Raw genomic sequence first — 20,434 nt, forward strand, 5'->3', positions numbered from 1 at the left:
GGTAGGGTGGGTTGCGATTCTGTGTTCCTCCTGCCAGGTCAGGCCACCTCCCTGTCACAGTGAAACCAGCTGGTGGGGTCTGAGCTGCTAGAGAGGGGCCTTTGGGGAACTTGGCTTCTTTTCATGGGGTTCACAGAATCAGAAGATGAGTCCTTGGGCTCGGTGTTTTCCCTGAGGCAGTTCCCTGGGGATCTTGTTGGGGTGAACAGGAGGCAGGAAGCCTCCGTCTTCCCGGTTCCTCTTGTTTCCGTCTCCAGCACGTCTGCCATGTCCCTTCTTTACGAGTGTGTCAACACCGTCATCGCAGGTGAGTGCTGGGGTGACCCGCTCTGGATCAGGGTGCTGTCGCCGGCTAGGGGGCTGGTCCCAGGACCTCACCAGCAGATGCAGACACCCCTGGAGTTGAGGTTCCCACCTGGGAAGCTGCCTGGCCTGGCCCTGTGGACCTGTCAGCAACTGGACACTGCTGTGGCCAGAACCTCTGCCGCCTGAGGCTCCAGTGATAAACGCTGCACCCCCACCAGCGAGACTCTCTTCCTGAGCATTCTGGAGCAGGCCTCAGGCTGCTTCCCATGTGGTGTCCTGTATAGGAGCTGCAGCCAGGAGGGTCCTTGGAGGGCACCTGCATGCCCTTCCCACACAACTCTGCTAGAGCCCGTTAGCTGTGGGTCACTTGTCCCTGCAGCCCTGTTTCCTATAGGCGGGCAGAGGGAGGTGGTGGCTGGAGGATTCAGTGTCTCATTGGCTATCCCTGCCCAGAGCTTGGACTGCTCCTCAGAGACCCACGGGCAGCTATAAGTTCAGTGAGGCTCAGGAACCTGGCCCTGGGCCTACGCTCATGACCACTGCATGGGCCATGAGTATCACCAAGGATCAGCGACGGTCACGGAGAGGGAGGGCGAGCATGGGACTTGGGAGCAGGGGAAGCTGGCTGGAGAGTGGCCCCTTTGTGTGGGAAGGTCCACAGGGAGGACTGAGGTGGGGCGGGATCGCAGATGGCCCTGGGCCTGGCCATGGGCAGAGGGAGTGAGGATGCAGATAGAAGATAGCCTGCTCCATCGCACATCGCAGTCAGCAGGTCTCAGGCAGGGTGGCCCATGGACCTGCCCCCACCGGGCCTCGGGTCCCCGGGCGCTGTGGTCTGCTCCCCGGGCCAATCACGTGGGCCCTTACCCAGTGGTCTGTTTCAGTGCTCATCTCCCTGTCATCCGGCATGCCCAACCACAGCGCCAGCATCCAGGTATGTCCCAGGACCCGGGCTCTCCTCCTGGCTCCAAGTCACAACTCCATGTGGGCATAGACGTGACCAGTATTATTCTCCTCTTTGCAGCTCTGCGTTCAGAAATTGAGGATATTGATAGAAGATTCCGATCAGAACTGTGAGTTGCTCATCCCTCCAGGCTCTGCAGGGCCTGGGGGTGCCACTACACACGTACACAGTGGGCTGGCGTCTCGGTGTGTGGCTCAGCCCTTTGCCCATTGAAAGTGTCTTTGAACTCAGCCCTGTGCCTGCATCCATGGGGAGGCAGGACCTGACTGCAGGGAGGGGTGGGGAGGCTATGGCAGCACAGGGGAGAGGCCAAGGGCGCGCCAAGGCTCGGGAGGAGCAGGCCGGGCTTTGAGGGACCTCCCCATGGGCCTGCAGTCTCCTTGGAGGTTAACCAGACAGGCATTCCTGGTGGCGCTCCAGATCTGTTGGTTTTGAGCAGAGGTCACTGAATTCTTCCTGGGAAGGGCCAGGGAGTAACTCAGGTCAACTCTGCAGGTCGTGTGGTCTCTACCGGGGTAGCATAGAAGCTGCCTGGCGGGTGTTGGCAGGCATGTCACATGCCAGTGATGCTGCTGTGGATACGGGCCGTGGCTGGACCTGACCTGTGGCCCAGTTGGCTGCCCCTGGCATAGACAGTTGTGTGTTTGGGGTGCTAGAGGTTGGCAGTGAGGGGAGCCTGGTGCCTGGGAGACGTGGCCGACAGTGCCCAGGTGGTTGGGGTGTCGCTGCAGCCTGGCCTCGCCCCCGAACCTCGTGCAAGTGTGACGGCTACCCACTGTCTCCACAGTGAAGTACCTGGGGCTCCTGGCCATGTCCAAGATCCTGAGGACGCACCCCAAGTCTGTGCAGGCACACAAGGACCTCGTGCTGCAGTGCCTGGACGACAAGGATGAGTCCATCCGCCTTCGGGCCCTCGACCTCCTGTACGGAATGGTGCGTGCCTGCCCTGCCGCCCACATTGCCCCCCTGCTGGCCTGGCCCCTCCCTCACTGTCGCCGTCCCCCAGGTGTCCAAGAAAAACCTGATGGAGATCGTCAAGAAGCTGATGACCCACGTGGACAAGGCCGAGGGCACGACCTACCGTGACGAGCTGCTCACCAAGATCATCGACATTTGCAGCCAGTCCAACTATCAGCACATCACCAACTTTGAGTGGTGCGGCCTGTGGGCCCGTGGGGCCGGGGGCAGGGCAGCAGTGTGGTGCTAAGGCTGGCGGGGCCCTTCACAGACCCTGTCCCGCAGGTACATCAGCATCCTCGTGGAGCTGACGCGGCTGGAGGGCACCCGCCACGGCCACCTTATTGCCGCACAGATGCTGGACGTGGCCATCCGCGTGAAGGCCATCCGCAGGTTCGCCGTGGCACAGATGTCCGCGCTGCTTGACAGTGCCCACCTGGTGGCCAGCAGCCCTCAGCGCAGCGGCATCTGCGAGGTGCTCTACGCGGCTGCCTGGATTTGCGGGGAATTCTCCGAGTGAGTGGAGGATGGCCGTGGTCTCTTCCTCCAGGTCCCCTCCCTGAGCCTCAGTGCCAGGTGGGGGATCACAGGGGGTGGCAGGAGCCTGGGACACGGAGCTGTTGGGGTGGCCACTCACCAACCCTCCCATCCCCCAGACACCTGCAGGAGCCCCAGCAGACACTGGAGGCCATGCTGCGGCCCAAGGTTACCACACTGCCGGGACACATCCAGGCGGTGTACGTGCAGAACGTGGTCAAGCTGTATGCGGCCATCTTGCAGCAAAAGGAGCAGGCGGCAGATACGTCCGCAGCCCAGGAGGTCACCCAGCTCCTGGTGGAGCGGCTGCCACAGTTCGTGCAGAGTGCGGACCTGGAGGTCCAGGAGCGGGTGAGCGCAGTGGCTCGTCCACCTGAGGGCAGTTCAGGGGTGGGCCTTTTTGTGGTTCCCCACTCTTGGCCAGGGGCAGGACTGGCCAGTTTGGAGCCCCTGTGCTGGGGAGGCCCCAGGTGGTCCCATAGGAGGAGCCTGGCGAGGAGCAGTGGGGATGGGAGGTGGTGAGGGGGTGGGAGACCGTGGAAGGTAAGTGGTCAGCCCGAGGGAGGTGCAGCAAAGGTACCCGCAGATCCTGGTGGGTGCCGACAGGGAGGGTGGAGGAGAGCTGATGCACGAGAACTTGGGGTGGCAGCTGGGCACTGGTGGCCCGGCAGCCTCTTTCATGAACCCTGTGGTGATGCAAGCCCCAGTGGTCTCTGCAGTCGTGGTCAAGTGTTGGACATGAGCTTGTCTGTTTGTTGGCTAAGGGCCGCGAGCCTGGGTTGGCTGTGGTCCCATCCCTGGTGCTGAGAGAAGGCACCCTGGTGCCTCCCAGAGGTCAGGGGCTATGTTCTTGGAGCGATTGCCCAATAGGGTGGCATTCTTTCAGCCCCATAACCCTTCATCTTGCTCAGAACCCAGTTTCTGTCACTGACTTTTTCTGAAGGAGATGGCAACTGGTCTATGTTTTTCTGGCTAGGCCCCATGGCCAAGTGGCTCCTCATAGAGCCTTCCAGACATTCTCAGCCAGGCTCTAGTCAGGAGCAGCTAGGTGTCTGTTTGTGTGTGCTTTGCCCTATAAGGGCTGAGTAGCCTTCAGGGCTGGTCCTTCGGGGCCCCCTTCTGACTCCTCTGGGGCCCCCGCAGGCATCCTGCATCTTGCAGCTGGTCAAGCATGTACAGAAGCTTCAGGCCAAGGACGTGCCAGTGGCAGAGGAAGTGAGCGCCCTCTTTGCTGGGGAGCTGAACCCGGTGGCTCCCAAGGCACAGAAAAAGGTTCCAGTCCCCGAAGGGTAAGTGTGCGGCCATCAGAGGACCTGGAGCCAGGTGGCATGAGGGCCCCCCCAGGCTTCTGTCCAGCCAGGAGTGGTGGAGGGAACGGAAGGACGTTCTCTGAGGTCAGGAGACCAACTCCTCCTCACACAGACTGTGCAGGGCACTTGGCTGGTTCTCTGGGTCCCTGCTGTCCCCACCCTGGCGCCGTCCCTGAGAAGGTAAGTGGGCAGTCCTTGCCTGTCAACCTTGGGGGCAGCCAAGCTCCGCCGTCCTTGGTCTGTCCTCTGTGCCCACGGCCGCTGCCTGGCCTTCATGTCCTGGTCTCCAAGGGGACAGCAGTGTCCAGGGCCGGGCCTGCAAGCCAGAGCCGCCATGTGACCCCTGTGTCCCACAGCCTGGACCTGGATGCCTGGATTAACGAGCCACTCTCGGACAGCGAGTCTGAGGATGAGAAGCCCAAGGCCATGTTCCAGGACGAGGAGCAGCGACACACCAAGCCACGGGCGCCTGAGGCAGACGAGCAGGAGCTGGCCCGGGTGAGGCAGGGCGGTCGCTCTGGCCTGTGGCCCATGCCCCTCCAGGCGGACCTTGGGACCTTGGGTGGACTTGTTCTCTTGGGCCAGAGCTCCCCAGGGAGAAACGTGGGTCCTGCCATTGCCCTTTTGGGTGTGGGGCCTGGGGATGACATGCGGACTTGGGTATGAGATGTGCCTCGTTCCCTGCTCTGCTCGTCCCCTGCAGGGGCCATCCCCCTGCCCCAGCCATGGAGCTCCTGGGTGGTCCCACTGGCCACCCCTCTCCACCCCTCCCCACGCTGGCTTCCCTCTCTGTTGGCCTAAGGCCAACGGTGAAAAGTGGTGAGGGGTCCAGCCTCCTAGGCCTGGCTTGTGCAGGTGGTCTGGGAGGGTGCAGGGTGAGTACTCTGCACACCCACTGATGTGCTCACTGAATCCTGTCCCGCAGCGCCGAGAGGCCCGCAGGCAAGAGCAGGCCAACAACCCGTTCTACATCAAGAGTTCCCCATCCCCCCAGAAGGTGAGGCTGGACTCCTTGTCCTGGAGGAATGGGCCAGGGCCCCATCTGCTCTCTATCCCTGGGCCGTGTGAGGCTGTCAGCAGGTCCAGGGGCAGGACCACAAGAGGCCCCCAGTAGCAACAGGCGGGGAGCAAGTTCTGCATGGTTGAGGTCAGGCTCCTCTGCCTTAGCGGGAAGCGAGTGAGCACGAGGGACATGGGGTTTTTGCAGGCGCCACTGCCACCATCTGTCTTCCTCCAGCCAGCAGACGCGTCGGCCGCCTTGGGCTCCCCCAGGGAAACATGGCTCCACGTGTGTCAGGCTTGCTGATGCCCGCTTTCCAGAAGCAGGAAGCCCTGTGTTTCTGTGTTTCCAAATAAGTGTGACTTTCAACTTGAAAAAAGATACAAATGCAAAAACGGACAAGTCTTGTACCCGTCCTGTACTCCCCACACTGTCAGCCCCGCCCCTCTCCATGAGTCCTGCTCTGCAGCTTCAGCGTCATGCTGGGCCCTCTGCCCTGCGTGGTGACCAGCCTTGCTGTCTCCCCACAGAGGTATCAGGATGCGCCAGGCGTGGAGCACATCCCCGTGGTGCAGATCGACCTCTCGGTGCCCTTGAAGGTGCCAGGCAAGTGTCTTCGTGGGGTGAGGGTGTTGCAGACCAGCTTCAGACCTGCCCCAGCTCTGGTTCTGTCCAACCAGCATCCTCCCCCCCATCCCTCTGCCAGCAGGGGGCGTGTACACAGGTCCCTAGGTCCATCCCCACACAGCCCTGGGCCCCCTGTCTGCGTCCCAGTGGTCAGGGCAGTGCCCCCCCGGGTGGGGGCAGGGCATGGCTCTGCTCTCAGGCTGTGGGCTAAGCACCCACGTCCCAACAGGGATGCCCCTATCGGACCAGTATGTGAAGCTGGAGGAGGAGAGGCGGCACCGGCAGCGGCTGGAGAAGGATAAGCGGAAGAAGAAGAAGCGCGAGCGCGAGCGCCGGGGCACGCGGCGTCACAGCTCGCTGCACACGGAGAGCGACGAGGACATCGCACCTGCCCAGCGCGTGGACATCGTCACCGAGGAGATGCCTGAGGTCAGCTGCTCACCCTGCCCCGCCCCCGGGCCCTGGTCAGCTCTGCCCTGTGAGCTGTGAGCACCTCCTGCACTTCTGTTCCATTAACTGTCCTGATCCCCCGCCCATGCTGAGCACCAGGCCCCAGATCGGATGCTCTCATGGGTGTGGACCTGCTGATTTGTTTCTGAGAAGGGAGGTGGGGCCCGGTGGGGTTGTGGGGAGGGTGGGTTGATCCAGACACAGCATTTCTGTTGTCCCTCAGAACGCCCTGCCCAGTGACGAGGACGACAAAGATCCCAATGACCCTTACAGGGCCCTGGACATCGACCTGGATAAGTAAGTGCTGGGAGTGAGGCCAGGGCAGCTGCCCATAGGGCTGGACGTGGCCTGGGTTCCCCACGTCCTGGTCCCTCCCTCTGTCCTCTCTTGACTGCTCAGCATGGCCTGGGGTAAGGGTCCCGGCAGCAGAGTGGACTACTTGCCTCCAGGCCTCATCCTAGGCCACTCATCCTGTGACCACCCCCAGGCCCCTAGCTGATAGTGAGAAGCTGCCTGTCCAGAAACACAGAAACGCTGAGACCTCCAAGTCCCCTGAGAAAGAGGATGTCCCCCTTGTGGAGAAGAAGAGCAAGAAACCCAAGAAGAAGGAGAAGAAGCACAAGGAGAAGGAGCGGGAGAAGAAGAAGAAGGAGGTGGAGAAGGTGAGAGGCCAGGCTTACTTGTCTTATCAGACGGGGTGGGGCAGGGATGTTCTGGGCTGTCAGCCTCCCCTCTCCCATGGTGTGCGTGTCCTGCACGTGGAGGGACGGTTCGGCAGAGCTACCACACACACGGTGTGTTACTTCACTCCAGAGCAACACGGCTTTGCCTGGATGTGTGGTCCCGGTAGGTGCCTGGACCCATGGCAAGAGAGCCGGACGCACCACTGGCTCCCAGCACACTCAGGTCCTATGGGGCATAGTGTCCTGTGCTTGTCAGGGCAGCCATGCCTTCTCAGGGCCCGTCCAGCTGCTCCAGCTCAAGGTCTGTGTTCCTGTGGTTTCAGGGTGAGGACTTGGACTTCTGGTTGTCTACTACGCCGCCTGCTGCCACACCAGCCCTGGTAAGAGCCTGGTTGTGACTTGTGCTGACCGCGAGTGCTCCTCAGCTGGACACCCGTGCTTTTCAGCTTTGGAGAGCTACGTCTTAGAGGCATTAGGGGGCCCCCCTCACTGGGGGCAGAAGGATGTGGGGTGATCCTCAGGCAGACCAGCCAGGTCTGGGCTGGGTCAGTCCCATGCTCAGGGTCTTGTGCAGGCAATGGTTTCGGGGCGGGCCCTTGTCTCAGAGCCAGGCAGCAGCCTTGGGCAGCAGTTTCGTGTCTGTATCTGGGGCCTGGTGGCTCTGGGGTCTTCTGGATCAGTGCTAGCCGACCCTCATGCCAGGCCTCCTCTCCTGTCTGCTGGCCACCAGCACTTTGGGGGGAAGCCACACATCGTCAGGAGGGAGGCTCATCAGTGCAGGGTGTTCCAGGGCAAGGCAGGTCAGGGGGCGCAGGACTCCCCATCCTGGGCCCCGGCTGCCTTTGAAACCCCCTGTCACCAACCCCGGCCTGGCCCCCCATAGGAAGAGCTGGAGGTGAACACCACAGTCACTGTCCTGAAGGAGGGGCAGGAGGAGCCCCGGGGAGAGGAACAGGATGCCGAAGAGGACAGGGAGCAGGACCTGGAGAAGGTGGGGACGCGTGTGCGGGGGTTGGGCTGGGGGCGGCGCTCCCGCACTTGCTAGGGCTCCTAACAGCAGTCTCCTGTTGCCAAGCTCCCTGGGTCCTAATCATGCAGCGCTGTTGGGCTGTGGCTCGTCAGAGGAGTGCAGGGCTGACTCAAGCCTGTTCCCGCTCCAGAAACCCTCCAAGCACAAGAAGAAGAAACACAAGAAAGACAAGGAGGAGCGGCCCAAGGACAAGAGGAAGTCCAAGAAGAAGGTGCCACCAGCGGATGAGGAGGCTGCTGAGCCCGTGGAGAACGGCACACTCGAAGAGGAGCCCCTGCCGGTGAGGGTCCTCCCAACCTAGCCGGTGCTGGGAGCCTCTGGGACGTGGGGTCTCCCTGTCCCCCGTTCTCACGCTCCTGATGTTTCCTGAGGGGGTGCCCCCAGCAGCCCTCACCGTCACTCCCAGGTCCTCACTGCCCGGAGCTGACATGTTTCTCTTTTGTCCACAGCCCATGTCCAGCTACATTCTTCTGGCTGAAAATTCTTATATCAAGATGGTATGCGAAACTTGGCTTTCAGGAGGTGGGGCCAAGAGTGCTTGAGGCTCAGGGCTCCTTTCTCTGGACATGAGGGGGTGCCCACACTCTCTAGGCATGGGGTCCCAAGTGGCTCCCCTGCACCACTGACCCTGGGTTCTGCTCTACAGACGTACGATGTACAGGGCAGCCTACAGAAGGACAGCCAGGTCACAGTCTCTGTGGTCCTGGAGAACCAGAGCGACAGCTTTCTCAAGAGCATGGAGCTCAATGTGCTGGACTCGCTCAATGCCCGGCTGGCCCGGCCCGAGGGCTCCTCGGTCCACGACGGTGTCCCCGTGCCTTTCCAGCTGCCCCCTGGTGAGTGAGCCTGGCTCAGCGGCCCAGGACAGCAGTGCTGGGAACAGACCCTGGGCAGCCTTAACTCCCTGCCGCCTGCCCAGGTGACGCCATCCTGCACCACTCCTCAGGCCCATGTCTTGCCCGCACCAGGTATTTCCAACGAGGCCCAGTTTGTGTTCACCATTCAGAGCATCGTCATGGCCCAGAAGCTCAAGGGGACACTGTCTTTCATCGCCAAGGTACGGGGGTGGGTGCCCCGAGGGTCAGTTATGCACCCGAGCTCAAAGGCTCTGCCCTGCGCCCCCTCGCCCTGCGCCCCCTCACCCTGCACCCACTCTGCCCCACAGAACGACGAAGGCTCCACCCACGAGAAGCTTGACTTCAAACTGCACTTCACCTGCACCTCGTACCTGGTCACCACACCGTGCTACAGGTGCGCTGCCTTCCCTCCTGCCCCCAGCTCCCCGCTTTCCTGCCATGGGGGCTCCAGACAGTCATCTCTACAACGCTCTCTGACCTGAGGAGAGGATGTGGGCGGAGTGTCAGGTGACCGGCTCAGGCACCTCAGGCTCAGCACATCCCCAGCAGCCTGAACAACAGGCCTGGCATCCCTCCCTGGACCAGACACTGGACTCCAGACTCAGAATATGGGCAGGGCTGGGTCCTCCTGAGGCCTTGTGCAGTGGCATGCAGATGGCTGCCCTCCCCGTGGACACACACGCTCCTCCTTCTCGCACGTCTGCGTCCTGATCTCCTGTTCACACCAGGACCCCTATTACATGGCATTGGGGTCCTGTCACCAAACCCAGTCACATTCCCACAGCCTGGGTGTCAGGGCTGAAACTTACGGGCTTTGGGGACACTGTTGAGGTGTTGACTTCTTACAGGACCAGTGGAGACCCTGAGCCACAGGCCCTCAGAGGAGGCCATCCCCGGGCAAGGCCCCTGTTGCCACCTTCTCTCTGTCCTTCCCACAGCGATGCCTTTGCCAAGTTGCTGGAGTCTGGGGACCTGAGCATGAGCTCGATCAAGGTGGATGGCATTAGTATGTCCTTCCATAACCTCCTGGCAAAGATCTGTTTTCATCACCGTTTTTCTGGTAAGACTGGACATAGCTAATAGATTGCTTGGCCTTCTTCCCGCACATGGGGCTCCCCCACTGCCTGGGGCTGGCCCGGCCTCACACCGCCCTCTATTGCAGTTGTGGAGCGAGTGGACTCCTGTGCCTCCATGTACAGCCGCTCCATCCAGGGCCACCACGTCTGCCTCCTGGTGAAGAAGGTGAGCCCTCAGGGTCTGGCGGGCCTGCCCAGCCTCAACACTGTCCTCCAGTGCAACTGCTCTGCTCTGAGCTCAGTCTGAGATGATTTTGCTGAAAGCTCTGACCCTGTGCTCCTGAGCAGTGTCGGCCTTTCCTCCGCCTGGCCCACTCCCTCCTCTCGTATCTCCTGGAAGAGGTCATGTTTAAGTCATTGTGTTTCTTCTGGCATATTATTGTAGAATTCAAGGAAAGCATCTGGGTGTGGAGAGTTCTTTTCTGAAAAGTTTTTATCTACAAGTTCAGTTTCTTTTTTTTTCATAACTGCTTTATTCTTTTTTAAAAATTTGTTTTTGGTCGCTCCAGGTCTTTGTTGCTGCAGGCTTTCTCTAGTTGCAGTGAGCAGGGGCTGCTCTCTAGGGCTTCTCATTGCACGGCTTCTCTTGTTGAGGAGCACGGACTCTAGGCACAGGGGCTTAGTTGCCCCTCAGCATGTGGGATCTTCCCAGACCAGGGATGGAATCTGTGTTCTCTGTATTGGCAGGTGGATCCTTATCCACTGGACCACCAGGGAAATCCTCAGTTTCTTTCTTTGGTGCTTTTAGGGTTCCTTGCTTTGTCTGTTTCTTACTGTGTGAGTTTCAGTAGTTTGTAGTCTTCAAAGAAGTGGTTGGTTTCATCTGGATTATGGAGGTGATAGTGGATCAAGTCATCTGGTTCTTTTCTTTTCCTTTTAGTATCTGAGGGATCAGTGGTGATAAGCTTTCATTCCTGATATTGGTAATTGTCTCCTCTCCTTTTTCTTGGTTATCTTGGCCAGAAGGCTTATTTATCCATTTTGAAAGATCAATTTAGTAACCAATTTTTTTGAAGGGTTGGGGAATTCCTTGGAGGTCCAATGGTTAGAACTCTGCACTTCCACTGCCAGGGACTTGGGTTTGATTCCTGGTTGGGAAACAGATCCCACAAGCAATGGCAATTCAATGCATATGTGATCAGTTGTGTTCTGCTCTTTGCAACCCCCTGGGCTGCAGCCCATGAGGCTCCTCTGTCCCTGGGATTCTCCAGGCAAGAATGCTGGAGTGAGTTGCCATTTCCTTCTCCAGGGGATCTTCCTGATCCAGGGATTGAACTCAGGTCTCCTGTGTCTCCTGCTTTGGCAGGTGGGTTCTTGACCACTGAGCCACTTGGGAAGTCCCCACAAGCAATGAGGTGTAGCCAAAAAAAATAATTAATTTTACTGAATATTGCTGCATATCTCCTTATTTCTGCTTGCTTTGGGTTTATTTTGCTCTTTTACAAATATATAAGGTGAAAACTTAGACCTTTCCAACAGGCCTGTCTCTTCTAATAAAGTCTTTAATTAAGTTAGGAACTTTTCTCTACATACTTCTTTAGCTGAACCCCACAGGTTTTTGTGATTCATTTTCATGTGTATACAGTTCCAAATATTTCCTAATTTCTATCACTACCTCCTCACTGACCTGTGGACTTATTTCTAAGCATTGGGAGAGTTCCCTGTTGCTTCCTGGCCTTGGTTTCTGGTGTGACCTCTCAGGCCTCCGAAAGGTGCTGAGACTGGAGCTCTGTCCTGGGTATGGTCCGCGTGGACAGCTGTTCTGTAAGTGTTCCTGCGATACGTATGTCACCCAGATCCTGCTGGTTGACTGTGTTTTTGATTCTTCTGGATCCTTGCATATTTTCTCTATGCCAGTCCTCCATGAGTGAGCAAGGAACATGAAGCCAGTGGTGGTCAGCTGTGGACCATTAGAATGGTCCATTAATGGTCTATTAATGGTCCGTTACGACTGTGGACCATTAGAATCATGAGTCTGGGCGAGTGGATCCCCTCACTAGTTGGTGTGTTCGTCTCTGTCCTGTGCTGGCTGTGTCTTTGCTCTGAAGTCCACTTTGTTCGGTGTCAGTACAGCCATTCTATGCGTGTGTGTGTGTGTGTGTGTGTGTTTTAATAACATTTATTTATTTACTTGGGCTTCCCTGATAGGTCAATTGGAAAGAATCTGCCTGCAATGTATAGGAGATCCCGGTTGGATTCCTGGGTTGGGAAGATCTCCTGGAAAAAGGGATAGGCTTACCTACATTCCAGTATTCTTGGGCTTCCCTTGCAGCTGAGCTGGTAAAGAATCCTCCTGCAATGTGGGAGACCTAGGTTTGATCCCTCTCTTGGGAAGATCCCCTGGAAAAGGGAAAGTCTACCCACTCGAATATTCCGGCTTGGAGAATTCCATGGACTGTACAGTCCATGGGGTCACAGAATCAGACACGACTGAGGGACTTTCACTTCACATTTATTTACTTACTTATAGCACTGCTGGGTCTTTGTTGCTGCATGGGCCATTCTCTAGTTGTGGCACATGGGCTTGATTGCCCCACAGCATGTGGGATCTTTCCAGACCAGGGATGGAACCCATGTCCCCTGTATTGGCAGGCAGATTCTTTACCACTGAGCTACCAGGGAAGCCCTCTTTCTGTCATTTGGTCTGTGCTTATGTGGCAAATCCTTTGTGGTAAACCTGCCTTTATCCTTGTATTGAAAAGGATTTCTCATGGATACCGTGTCCTTATTCATTCTGTCAGTCTCTTTCAGTTGTATTGTTCAGAGCATTGTGCTTAAAGTATTACTGGTATTTTGGGGTTTGTCTTGCAGTTAGTTTGTTCCCTGTGTTTTTTCTTTCATCCTTCTGCTTTCGCCTTCTGTGGCGTATGTGAGCGTTACCAGTGTCCATGTTTATATGTTAACAGAGTCTCTGTGTGTCTGGAGCTCTGGGGACTACATCCCCACCCTTGGTGTTCACAGTCTACTTGGAGCTCAGGTGGAACCTGACACTTGCTTAGCCCTTGACCCTCCCCCCATACAGGAGGTGGTCTCAGGTTTTGCTTCTGCAGACACTGAAGGCACCTTTTCTTCAGTGTGTTACAGCTTTACAGATTCCAGAGACCTCAGGAGACAAGACGGCCTCGTCTGCTCACCCGCGTGCCTGCCGTTTCTGTCGCTTTCACTGCTCACATTACACTCTGTCTTCTGCCTCATTTTCTCCATCTAAAGAACTTTAGATCAGGTCTTTTGGCTGTATGAGTTCTCTCAGTTTCCTTCATCCGATCATTCTTTGTTTTACTGTTTGTCAAGACTGTTTTTGCTGGGTATAGAATTTTTGCTTTGCTTTTTTTTTCTCACACAGTACTTCAAAACTAGGCCATTTCCTTTTGGTGTCTCAGTTTCCAACAAGGAATGTTTTCCCTTAACTAAAAAATGCACTGTTTCCCCCTGGCTGTTTCAGGTTTTCCTTTGTTCTTGGTTTTAGCAGTTTGTGACATGTCTTGGTATTGACTTCCTTGATCTGGGCTGTCTGCTGACACAACCCTCAATCCACGTGGCGTCAGTAAAGCTGTCGGGAACGTAGGGAACTGAAACAGCAGCAGGGCCTCCCTTCCAGCATCTGCTCCTGCCAATCCCTGGGGCTCTGGGCCCTGCACACTGTGTCTGGACCCCTGACCCTGCCCTTTTCTCATCGTGTGCTGCCGAGATTAGAAATGAGGGATTCATGAATATTCAGAATAACAAACTGATTCTGTGGTCACAATGGTTCATCTCTGTCTCTTTTTGTACATCAGAAAATTCAAAAGGGATTTTTATTTTATAACTTAAAAACCTTACCATTAAATTCTTTAAATATTTAAGGGAAATGGCTTTAAGAAGTTCTAATGGAAAAAAAAAAAATGAGGGGTCCAGGTGTGCTTTCACTGGACTTAAACTTTCTAGTGTTATTTCCACTCATCCTGCACAGCCTTTACCAGAGGGGTTCCCTGGAAAGGGACCTAGCTTCTGTTAATGGTGTGGAGTCTGTTGAATGTGCTGATCTGTGCATTTCTGTCTTTTGCACAACTCAGTTCTCAGCTATGATTTTAAGTACCTTTTCAGCACTGCTTTCTCTGTCTTCTCTGTCTCGGGTCCCAGTGATGTGAATCTTTGCTACTTCACCCATCTCCACCTCCTTTCCACTGTCTGTTCAGATTGGATCATTTCCATTAATCTCTTGTCAGGGTCATAGAGTTTTCTGTCATGTAAGTTCTGTTGTGTGCAGCTGGTATATTCCAGTCTAGAAGTTCCCTGGGTTGATCTTTATTTCTTCCTTTTCTTTGCTGAGATGTTGTGTTCTGCTTGCTTCAGGAATGTATGTGATTGCTGATGGGAGGTTCTTGGAGTCACTAAAGCCTTTCAAGGTGATTCTGACATCCATCTCTTCTCCGTGGGTATTTGTGGGTTGTCTTTTCCACGTGAGCTAAGATTTCCGTGGTCTTGGAGTGCCGATTTTGGAAGTTTTGAGTTGGAGACTGTGGGCCTTCTTCACACCTGTGGAGAAGGTTGGCACTCAGATTCCATCTGCAGGACATCTGGTGCTGCACTCAGCTGTTCCCTGTGCCCCTGAGGGGCTGGGATCCCTGCCTTTGCCAGAGCATCAGTCCTGAACCCCTGCGGTTCTGGCCTCTCCAGGTCCTGCAGCTCCTCCCATGGGGTGTGGGAGATATGGGGTGTGGTGTGCCTGCTCCGTCCTACCTGGAGCCCCTCTTCTTGGTTATAAAAGCACCCCAGAATAGGAGAGGGTTATCAGAGCACCCCGAAGTAGGAGAGGATGTCCAGAGGGTGGCATCTGTTGAGTGCCGGCTGTTGTTTCCCTCACAGGGCGAAAAGTCAGTGTCGGTGGATGGGAAGTGCAGCGACCCCACGCTGCTGAGCAACCTGCTGGAGGAAATGAAGGAGACGCTGGCCACGTGCTGAGTGCCGCCTCCCACAAGAGGGCGGCCATGTGCTGCACACACTGGGTCCAGCCAGGCGTTGACCAAGTCCACCATCGTCCACTGTGTAGACCTCGCAGTTCATGTTGCGTTGATTTACCTTGTCATCTTTTTTACTTTGCTTCTCTCTACTCTCTAGCGAGCAGCCCTTGCCAGTCCCCAAGCCAGCCAGGGCTCTTCTGGCTGGAGCGGACTGTGCCTTTGGCCATGGGGGCTGCCTGAGGGTGAGCGTGACCGCTATCGAGGCCAGGACCTGGCGGGGGCTGGATGGGGACCGGACGGAGCGGCGCGTCCCGCTTCTGTCAAGTCGTCCGAGTCCCATGCGTTCCCAGATTGCTGCCCGCAGGCCCTAGGGGTGGAGGCCAGGCCAGCTGCTTGGGGGAGACATTCCTCTTCACCCCACGCCTAGGGGCACTTCCTCCCCAGGACACACTATGGGGCAGAGTCTTGCAGGCTGCCGTCCATCACATCCTGTTTGTTCTACCACCGTGTCCTGTGTGTTTGCTGAGGGGAGTGCCCAGCAGGGCTCCAGGGCCTTGGCCTCCGTGCCCAGCTGCGTGTTGCGGTGAGTGGTGGAGAGCTACAGCTCTGGCTCTCCTGTCATCACTGGATGCTCTGCAGGTCTGTGTCTGCACCTGTGGAAGGGCCTGGGCCTGGCCCTGTTTCCTTGCTGGGAAGCACGTGGGTCCGGGGGTGGCTGGGCCCCTGAGATGCACCTCAGGGGCAGGGGGGGACCCCAGCCCACCCCCGTGAGACTGAACTTTCCTCAAAGATGATGGTCCTCAATGACATTTTAACTTCTTTTGATGAAAACTGTCACTTTAGCATGTAGAGTAACCTATTACAGAATCCTGTGCAGTGATTCTAGAATCTCTAAATTGTATGATGTGTTATATAAGAATTTATTTGCTATTGACATTCCCGTGTAAAGGAGAGACATATCATGCTGCTGTAATGATTTTGTGTCAAGATGATCCAATAAACTTGCGAAACAGGCATTTATCCATTGGGTCTCTTGCCTTTGGCAACGTATGCCCTGAGTAGGGGATTCTTCCCCAGTGTTGGGGGGGGTCAGCATACAGCCAGACCTCTCGACAGTCTTGCAGCACCTAGGGGTCAGAGGGGGCCACAGGGCACCCTTGTGCAGGTTGCATTGTAAAGCTAGGGCGCCCCTGCCCTTCTGCCTGTACCTCTTGTCCCCTCCGGAGGGGTGTGGTCCTCTGGGCTCCTGGGCCCCAGCGGTAACAGCAAGGAGACACCTGATACCCATCCCCTCACAGGACTCCATGGGGCCTAGCAACTGCTGTCCCTTTCCAGGGAACCCCTCTGGTAAAAGTTGTGCAGGATGAGTGGAAATATCACTAAAGTTTAAGTCCAATGAAAGTTGTGTTAAAGTTGAACCCCTCATTTCTAATCTTGGCAGCACACAATGAGAAGAGGGCAGGGTCAGGGGTCCGGACACAGTGTGTGGGGCCCAGAGCCCCAGGGATTGGCAGGAGCAGATGCTGAAAGGGAGGCCCTGCCACTGTTTCAATTCCCTATGTTCCTGACAGCTTTACTGATGCCACGTGGATGGAGGTTTGTGTCAGCAGACAGCCCAGATCACCTGTAACCTGAAACCCAAAACCGGGGCAGTTGCAGAGCCCTGCACAAAGGCCCCTCGGGTGGCCCCCGGGTCATTGGCCCATCCTGCTACAGTGTGTGGGCCCAGCTCAGGTCCTGGGCGTCTGAGAGTTCCCCAGTCTTCCACTCACCAGCCCCCTGACCTCAGTGCTCCTGGGCAAGTGGAGGCCAGCAGTCCATCAGTGAAACCTTGGCTGGAAGGCACCTCCTCCCCAAGCGGAGGCCCCTTACCTGAGTAGGGAGGTTGGCAGCCACCCAGGCCAGGAAGGGCCCAGCCCAGGACTCCAAGAACTGCCAGACTTGCCATGGTGTGCTTCCATCCCCTCCCATCTGCTGGACCAAAGCTGAGCCCTGGATTGAGCCAGTTTGGGCCTGTCCTTTCACAGCCCACGTGGGGCATCTGAGAAAGAAGCCAGGCCATGGTGGTGACAGCAGATGCCACGGTGCAGCTGATGTGACAGGAGCCCCAGGACGCACCAAGGCTGGCCCTGGTTTTTACCAAACAGCCTCCCTTTGAGTCATCCAAAGAGCCAATCGCCCTGAAGGCTGGTTGTGTGCGGCCCACCAGGTACTTTTTTCTTTTCCTGTGCTGGTTCTTTGTTGCTGTGCACAGGCTACTCTAGTTGCGGTGCATGCACCCTAGGGCCTGCAGGCTTCAGTAGTTGCAGCACGTGGGCTTAGTTGCCGTGCGGCCTGTGGGCTCTAGTTCCCTGATCAGGGATATAATGGTTATCCCCTCAATTGGCAGGCGGATTCTTAACCACTGGACATTCCAGGTCCCTGGGAAGCACCCCCTGCACCCGGCACACACCTCGCTTGGGTCCCAGCCCACCGCCCCGACAAGGACAGCTCTGGGAGGAGAAACATCAGGGATATTTAATCATTCCATCACATGGCTGCAATCCTGCCCGCATCTACGCTGTGCTATATACAAAGTCATCTATCTCCCATCCCCTCCTCCCGGCCCCGGCCTGGCCTGGCCCAGGGCTCCAAGGCAGGTGGGGCCCCCAGGCAGCAGTAGGCCTGTTCCACAGGGTCTGGCCAAGCCGGTCCAGTGGAGTTCTGGCCCCGCACCGTGGCGGGACGGGTCTGGCCGGCCGGGCCGCCCTCAGTGCTGCGTCAGGCACTCGGAGGCGTTTTCCAGAGTCAGGTTGGCCAGGTGTGGGGGCTCCAGACATGTGAAGCTTGGTGATATCAAGCTGCAAGGAGATGGGGCACCCCAGTGCTTCTCCTGCCCTGCCTCGTCTTCCCCGGCGGGCCTCTGCTGGGGCCCAGGCCCCTCGTCCCAAAGGGGGCAGGTAGCAGGGCCCCAGACAGACCCTCGAGCTGGGCTTGGACACCAGTGGGGTCACACACCCAAGACTCATGATGGGGTCTGTGAAGGGAGCAGGGCAGGGCCGGGGGTGCTGGGGTTTTGACCTCTGGTTTAGGCAGAGCCCGCCCGGGTCCCTGCAGCTTCCCCCAACTGGGTCACTCACAAGTCTGGAGTGGTTCTGTACCTCCAGGCGAGGAGGAGGGGAGCTCATGTTTATTCATGGCGTGATAGCATGGATGTGATTGCCTAGGTGACATCCTGCCTGGCTGCACCCATCCCATACGACGCCCTGTCTGCCCCCACTGACCTGGAAAAGTCCACGCTCCCAGGAGGATGGGCCTGGGGGGACCTTACCTTGTATTGGTGTCCATTCTGAAACACATGACAGGGCCCTGGTTAGTTCCAAGCTTTGGGGGTAAGGCTGTGCCTGTGGTCCTCAGGCCCTTCCATGGGGGCACATATTCACCAGGGGTGCCCTCACCAGCTCTTAACCACAGCCCTGCCACCCATCTGGGGCAGGGGTAGGACCTGGGTCTGTGGGGACCCGCAAACCAGGATGTGCACCCTTGTGCCAGCTGAGCTCAGAGACCCTGGGAGGTAGAGGCTCGGTCCCCAACACCAGGGCCAGGTGCTTGTCTCCTGTGGCTGCCTGGACACATACTTACCGGTGAGGGCACATGCACATTGCCCTTGGGTAGAGGGGACTTACTTGTGCCACTTATTTCTACAATGACAACAATTTTGGAGTCAGGGGCCAAGTGGCCTCAATCAGGATCCCCTCACCCTGTGCCCAGCTGCCCCCACTCACATGTACTGGAGGAGGCCCTGCACTGCTTTCTCCCACTGCGCTGACGACCTGTGGGAACATGGGCGTGGACACTCCGGGGCCAGCTGCAGGGCTCCCCTCCCCCTTATCCGGGTGATGAGGGGCCCCTTCAGGGAGACCCTGGGACCCTGTGGGCAGGGGCCCCTCAGCACAGGCAACTGCCCGCGCCTTAGCCCTACTCGCAGTTGTAGCCAAAGCAGACGACGTGCGAATCCGTGCAGTTGGTGCAGGAGATAGTCTCGTACTGGAAGATGCCTGCAACACACCAGAGGTGCTGCGGGCTCCCCTCACCCTCAGCCTTGGAGGCCCCAGCTGCTGTGGCACCCCACAGCCAGGACCAAGGCTCACTCACCACAGTGACGCTGACAGTCGATGCGGCCTGTGGTAGGGCAAGAGCACAGATGGTGCCTTATTAGGCTTGGCCTGTTCCCCTGTTCCTCCCCAGCCCCCGCCTCCCAGGTTGCCCAAGGTTTAGCCCCTGTCCATTGGCCACTTAGGTGGGCCGCAGACTTGTTGTCTGCGCTGCAGCATATGGGATACAGTTCGTGACCAGGAATCTAATCTGGGCCCCCTGCATTAGAAGCACGAAGTCTTAGTCACTGGACCACCAGGGAATTCCCATTGTTTGTTGTCGTTCAGTCACGAAGTCATGTCCGACTCTTTGTGACCCCATGGACTGTAGCATGCTAGGCTCCAGGGTTTCTCCAAGCAAGAATACTGGAGTGGGTTGACATTTCCTTCTCCAGGGGGTTCTTCCCAACCCAGGGATCAAACCAGTGTCCCCTGCATTGGCAGGTGGGTTTTTTACCACTGAGCCACCAGGGAGTCCCTGGCCCCAGCCTGGGATGGAGCAAACCAGATGGGAGGGTGGCAGCAAAGCTCTGAGGCCTCCAGGGACCCACAGGGGATGTGGCAGGGATAGGTGGGATTTATCCATCAAGGTGTCCTGTTGGTGCCCACTGGATGAAACTGTTACTCCTGCAGAGAGCGGCCCTTCTCCCCCCCACCCCCATGGCCTTTCTGAGTCCTGACACCTGGCTGCACCATGCCAGGCTCCCTGTTCACATTACTGCAGTCTGAGCCACACCCTGACCAGACTCTGGCCTGTAAGGAGACTGAAATACTCCCATGGCCCTGGGTCCTCAGGCCTTGGGCAGCATCTTCCCCGCTGTCCCGCCAGCCCTCTCCTTTGCTCACTTTCGATGATGGCATTCTGGATGAGGTGCACCTGCTCCCGGAAGATAGCTCGCAGCTCGTTGGGGAAATACCCTGATAAGAGGAGGAGGAGAGGGGGCTGTCAGCCTTCGGCGGTCAGACTCAGGCGGTGGGTGGACTTTAAATGTCTGGGGGCGGTTGGGCTCTGCCTCATTTTCCAGCCCGCGGCGGTGGGCCCCTCACCCGGGAAGTACATCTTTCCCTGGTACAGTTGATCCATCCTCTGGTACACGGCGTTCGCCACTTGGTTCAGCTTCTCCCGGGCTGGGGGCGGGAGAAGGAGGTGTGTGAGCTGCCTGGGTCCGGGGTCTGGCCGGGCCGGGGGCTCCGCCCGTGCGGGACCCCCGCACTCACTGATCTCCGCAGGGATGGCCAGGTGCAGCTCCTTCATTGTGTCCTGGCTCCAGTCGCTCAGCAGAGAGCCCGACACGGGGATGTCGCCCACCCACCAGGACTTGAGGTTCACGTGATGGCGGTAGAAGGAAAACTTATCCGAGAAGTTACCATGGCAGTGCAAGCAGCCGCGGGCCAGCGCTGCTGTCAGGCCCAGGCACAGCAGCAGGGCCATGGCCCGCCCCCGCCCGCCCCCCCCGGCCGCCGACCAACCGACGGCGCCTCCCGCGCCACTCCCTCGTCCGCCGCGCACCAACCAACGGCGCCCCCGTGCCACGCCCCTCCGCCGCGCACCAACCAACGGCGC

General features: G+C 57.7%; 2 protein-coding genes across 10 annotated transcripts in view; one reads left to right on the forward strand and one right to left on the reverse strand.

Moving 5' to 3' along the window:
• Nucleotides 1-15,757, forward strand: part of AP3D1 (adaptor related protein complex 3 subunit delta 1) — a 33,499-nt gene extending 17,742 nt beyond the window's left edge. For both annotated transcript variants that reach the window (XM_061422799.1, XM_061422798.1), the window contains exons 9-32: nt 258-307; nt 1,191-1,240; nt 1,331-1,379; nt 2,058-2,203; nt 2,277-2,425; nt 2,513-2,743; nt 2,884-3,115; nt 3,908-4,053; nt 4,431-4,572; nt 5,000-5,071; nt 5,605-5,680; nt 5,931-6,130; nt 6,375-6,448; nt 6,639-6,813; nt 7,158-7,214; nt 7,718-7,825; nt 7,995-8,144; nt 8,314-8,361; nt 8,511-8,700; nt 8,833-8,921; nt 9,030-9,115; nt 9,660-9,781; nt 9,884-9,963; nt 14,643-15,757. In XM_061422799.1, coding sequence (XP_061278783.1) covers nt 258-307; nt 1,191-1,240; nt 1,331-1,379; nt 2,058-2,203; nt 2,277-2,425; nt 2,513-2,743; nt 2,884-3,115; nt 3,908-4,053; nt 4,431-4,572; nt 5,000-5,071; nt 5,605-5,680; nt 5,931-6,130; nt 6,375-6,448; nt 6,639-6,813; nt 7,158-7,214; nt 7,718-7,825; nt 7,995-8,144; nt 8,314-8,361; nt 8,511-8,700; nt 8,833-8,921; nt 9,030-9,115; nt 9,660-9,781; nt 9,884-9,963; nt 14,643-14,738 — 2,818 coding nt within the window. In that variant the 3' untranslated portion in view covers nt 14,739-15,757. The remainder of the gene's footprint in view (nt 1-257; nt 308-1,190; nt 1,241-1,330; nt 1,380-2,057; nt 2,204-2,276; nt 2,426-2,512; nt 2,744-2,883; nt 3,116-3,907; nt 4,054-4,430; nt 4,573-4,999; nt 5,072-5,604; nt 5,681-5,930; nt 6,131-6,374; nt 6,449-6,638; nt 6,814-7,157; nt 7,215-7,717; nt 7,826-7,994; nt 8,145-8,313; nt 8,362-8,510; nt 8,701-8,832; nt 8,922-9,029; nt 9,116-9,659; nt 9,782-9,883; nt 9,964-14,642) is intronic.
• A 1,476-nt stretch (nt 15,758-17,233) lies between these two features.
• On the reverse strand, nt 17,234-20,346 carry IZUMO4 (IZUMO family member 4). 8 transcript variants are annotated; one of them, XM_061422807.1, is made up of 9 exons: nt 20,089-20,346; nt 19,918-19,998; nt 19,717-19,788; nt 18,872-18,898; nt 18,699-18,774; nt 18,502-18,549; nt 18,403-18,417; nt 18,048-18,065; nt 17,401-17,577 (listed from the first exon to the last, which is right to left on the reverse strand). In XM_061422807.1, exons 1-9 carry the CDS (start codon nt 20,300-20,302, stop codon nt 17,487-17,489), a joined length of 642 nt encoding a protein of 213 aa, XP_061278791.1. In that variant the 5' UTR covers nt 20,303-20,346; the 3' UTR covers nt 17,401-17,486. The 8 variants fall into 8 exon arrangements, 7 of the variants coding, with proteins under 7 accessions (XP_061278789.1, XP_061278794.1, XP_061278790.1 ...); XR_009737456.1 differs by having other exon boundaries at nt 17,532-17,577; nt 18,359-18,417; XM_061422805.1 differs by lacking the exon at nt 18,403-18,417 and having other exon boundaries at nt 17,234-17,577; nt 18,699-18,793; nt 20,089-20,340.
• Nucleotides 20,347-20,434: the final 88 nt, after the last annotated feature.

Source organism: Bos javanicus, chromosome 7, assembly GCF_032452875.1.
Source record: "Bos javanicus breed banteng chromosome 7, ARS-OSU_banteng_1.0, whole genome shotgun sequence".
NCBI classification, from domain to species: Eukaryota; Metazoa; Chordata; class Mammalia; order Artiodactyla; family Bovidae; genus Bos; species Bos javanicus.

Excerpts from the sequence above, each read along its gene's own strand:
- IZUMO4 (XM_061422805.1), bottom strand. The coding sequence starts at position 20,302 with ATGGCCCTGCTGCTGTGCCTGGGCCTGACAGCAGCGCTGGCCCGCGGC. Across the intron at positions 19,789-19,917 it reads GGGAAAGATGTACTTCCCGG|GGTATTTCCCCAACGAGCTG; the intron begins GTGAGGGGCCCA and ends TCCTCTTATCAG. Across the intron at positions 18,794-18,871 it reads CGACTGTCAGCGTCACTGTG|CACCTCTGGTGTGTTGCAGG; the intron begins GTGAGTGAGCCT and ends GGGAGCCCGCAG.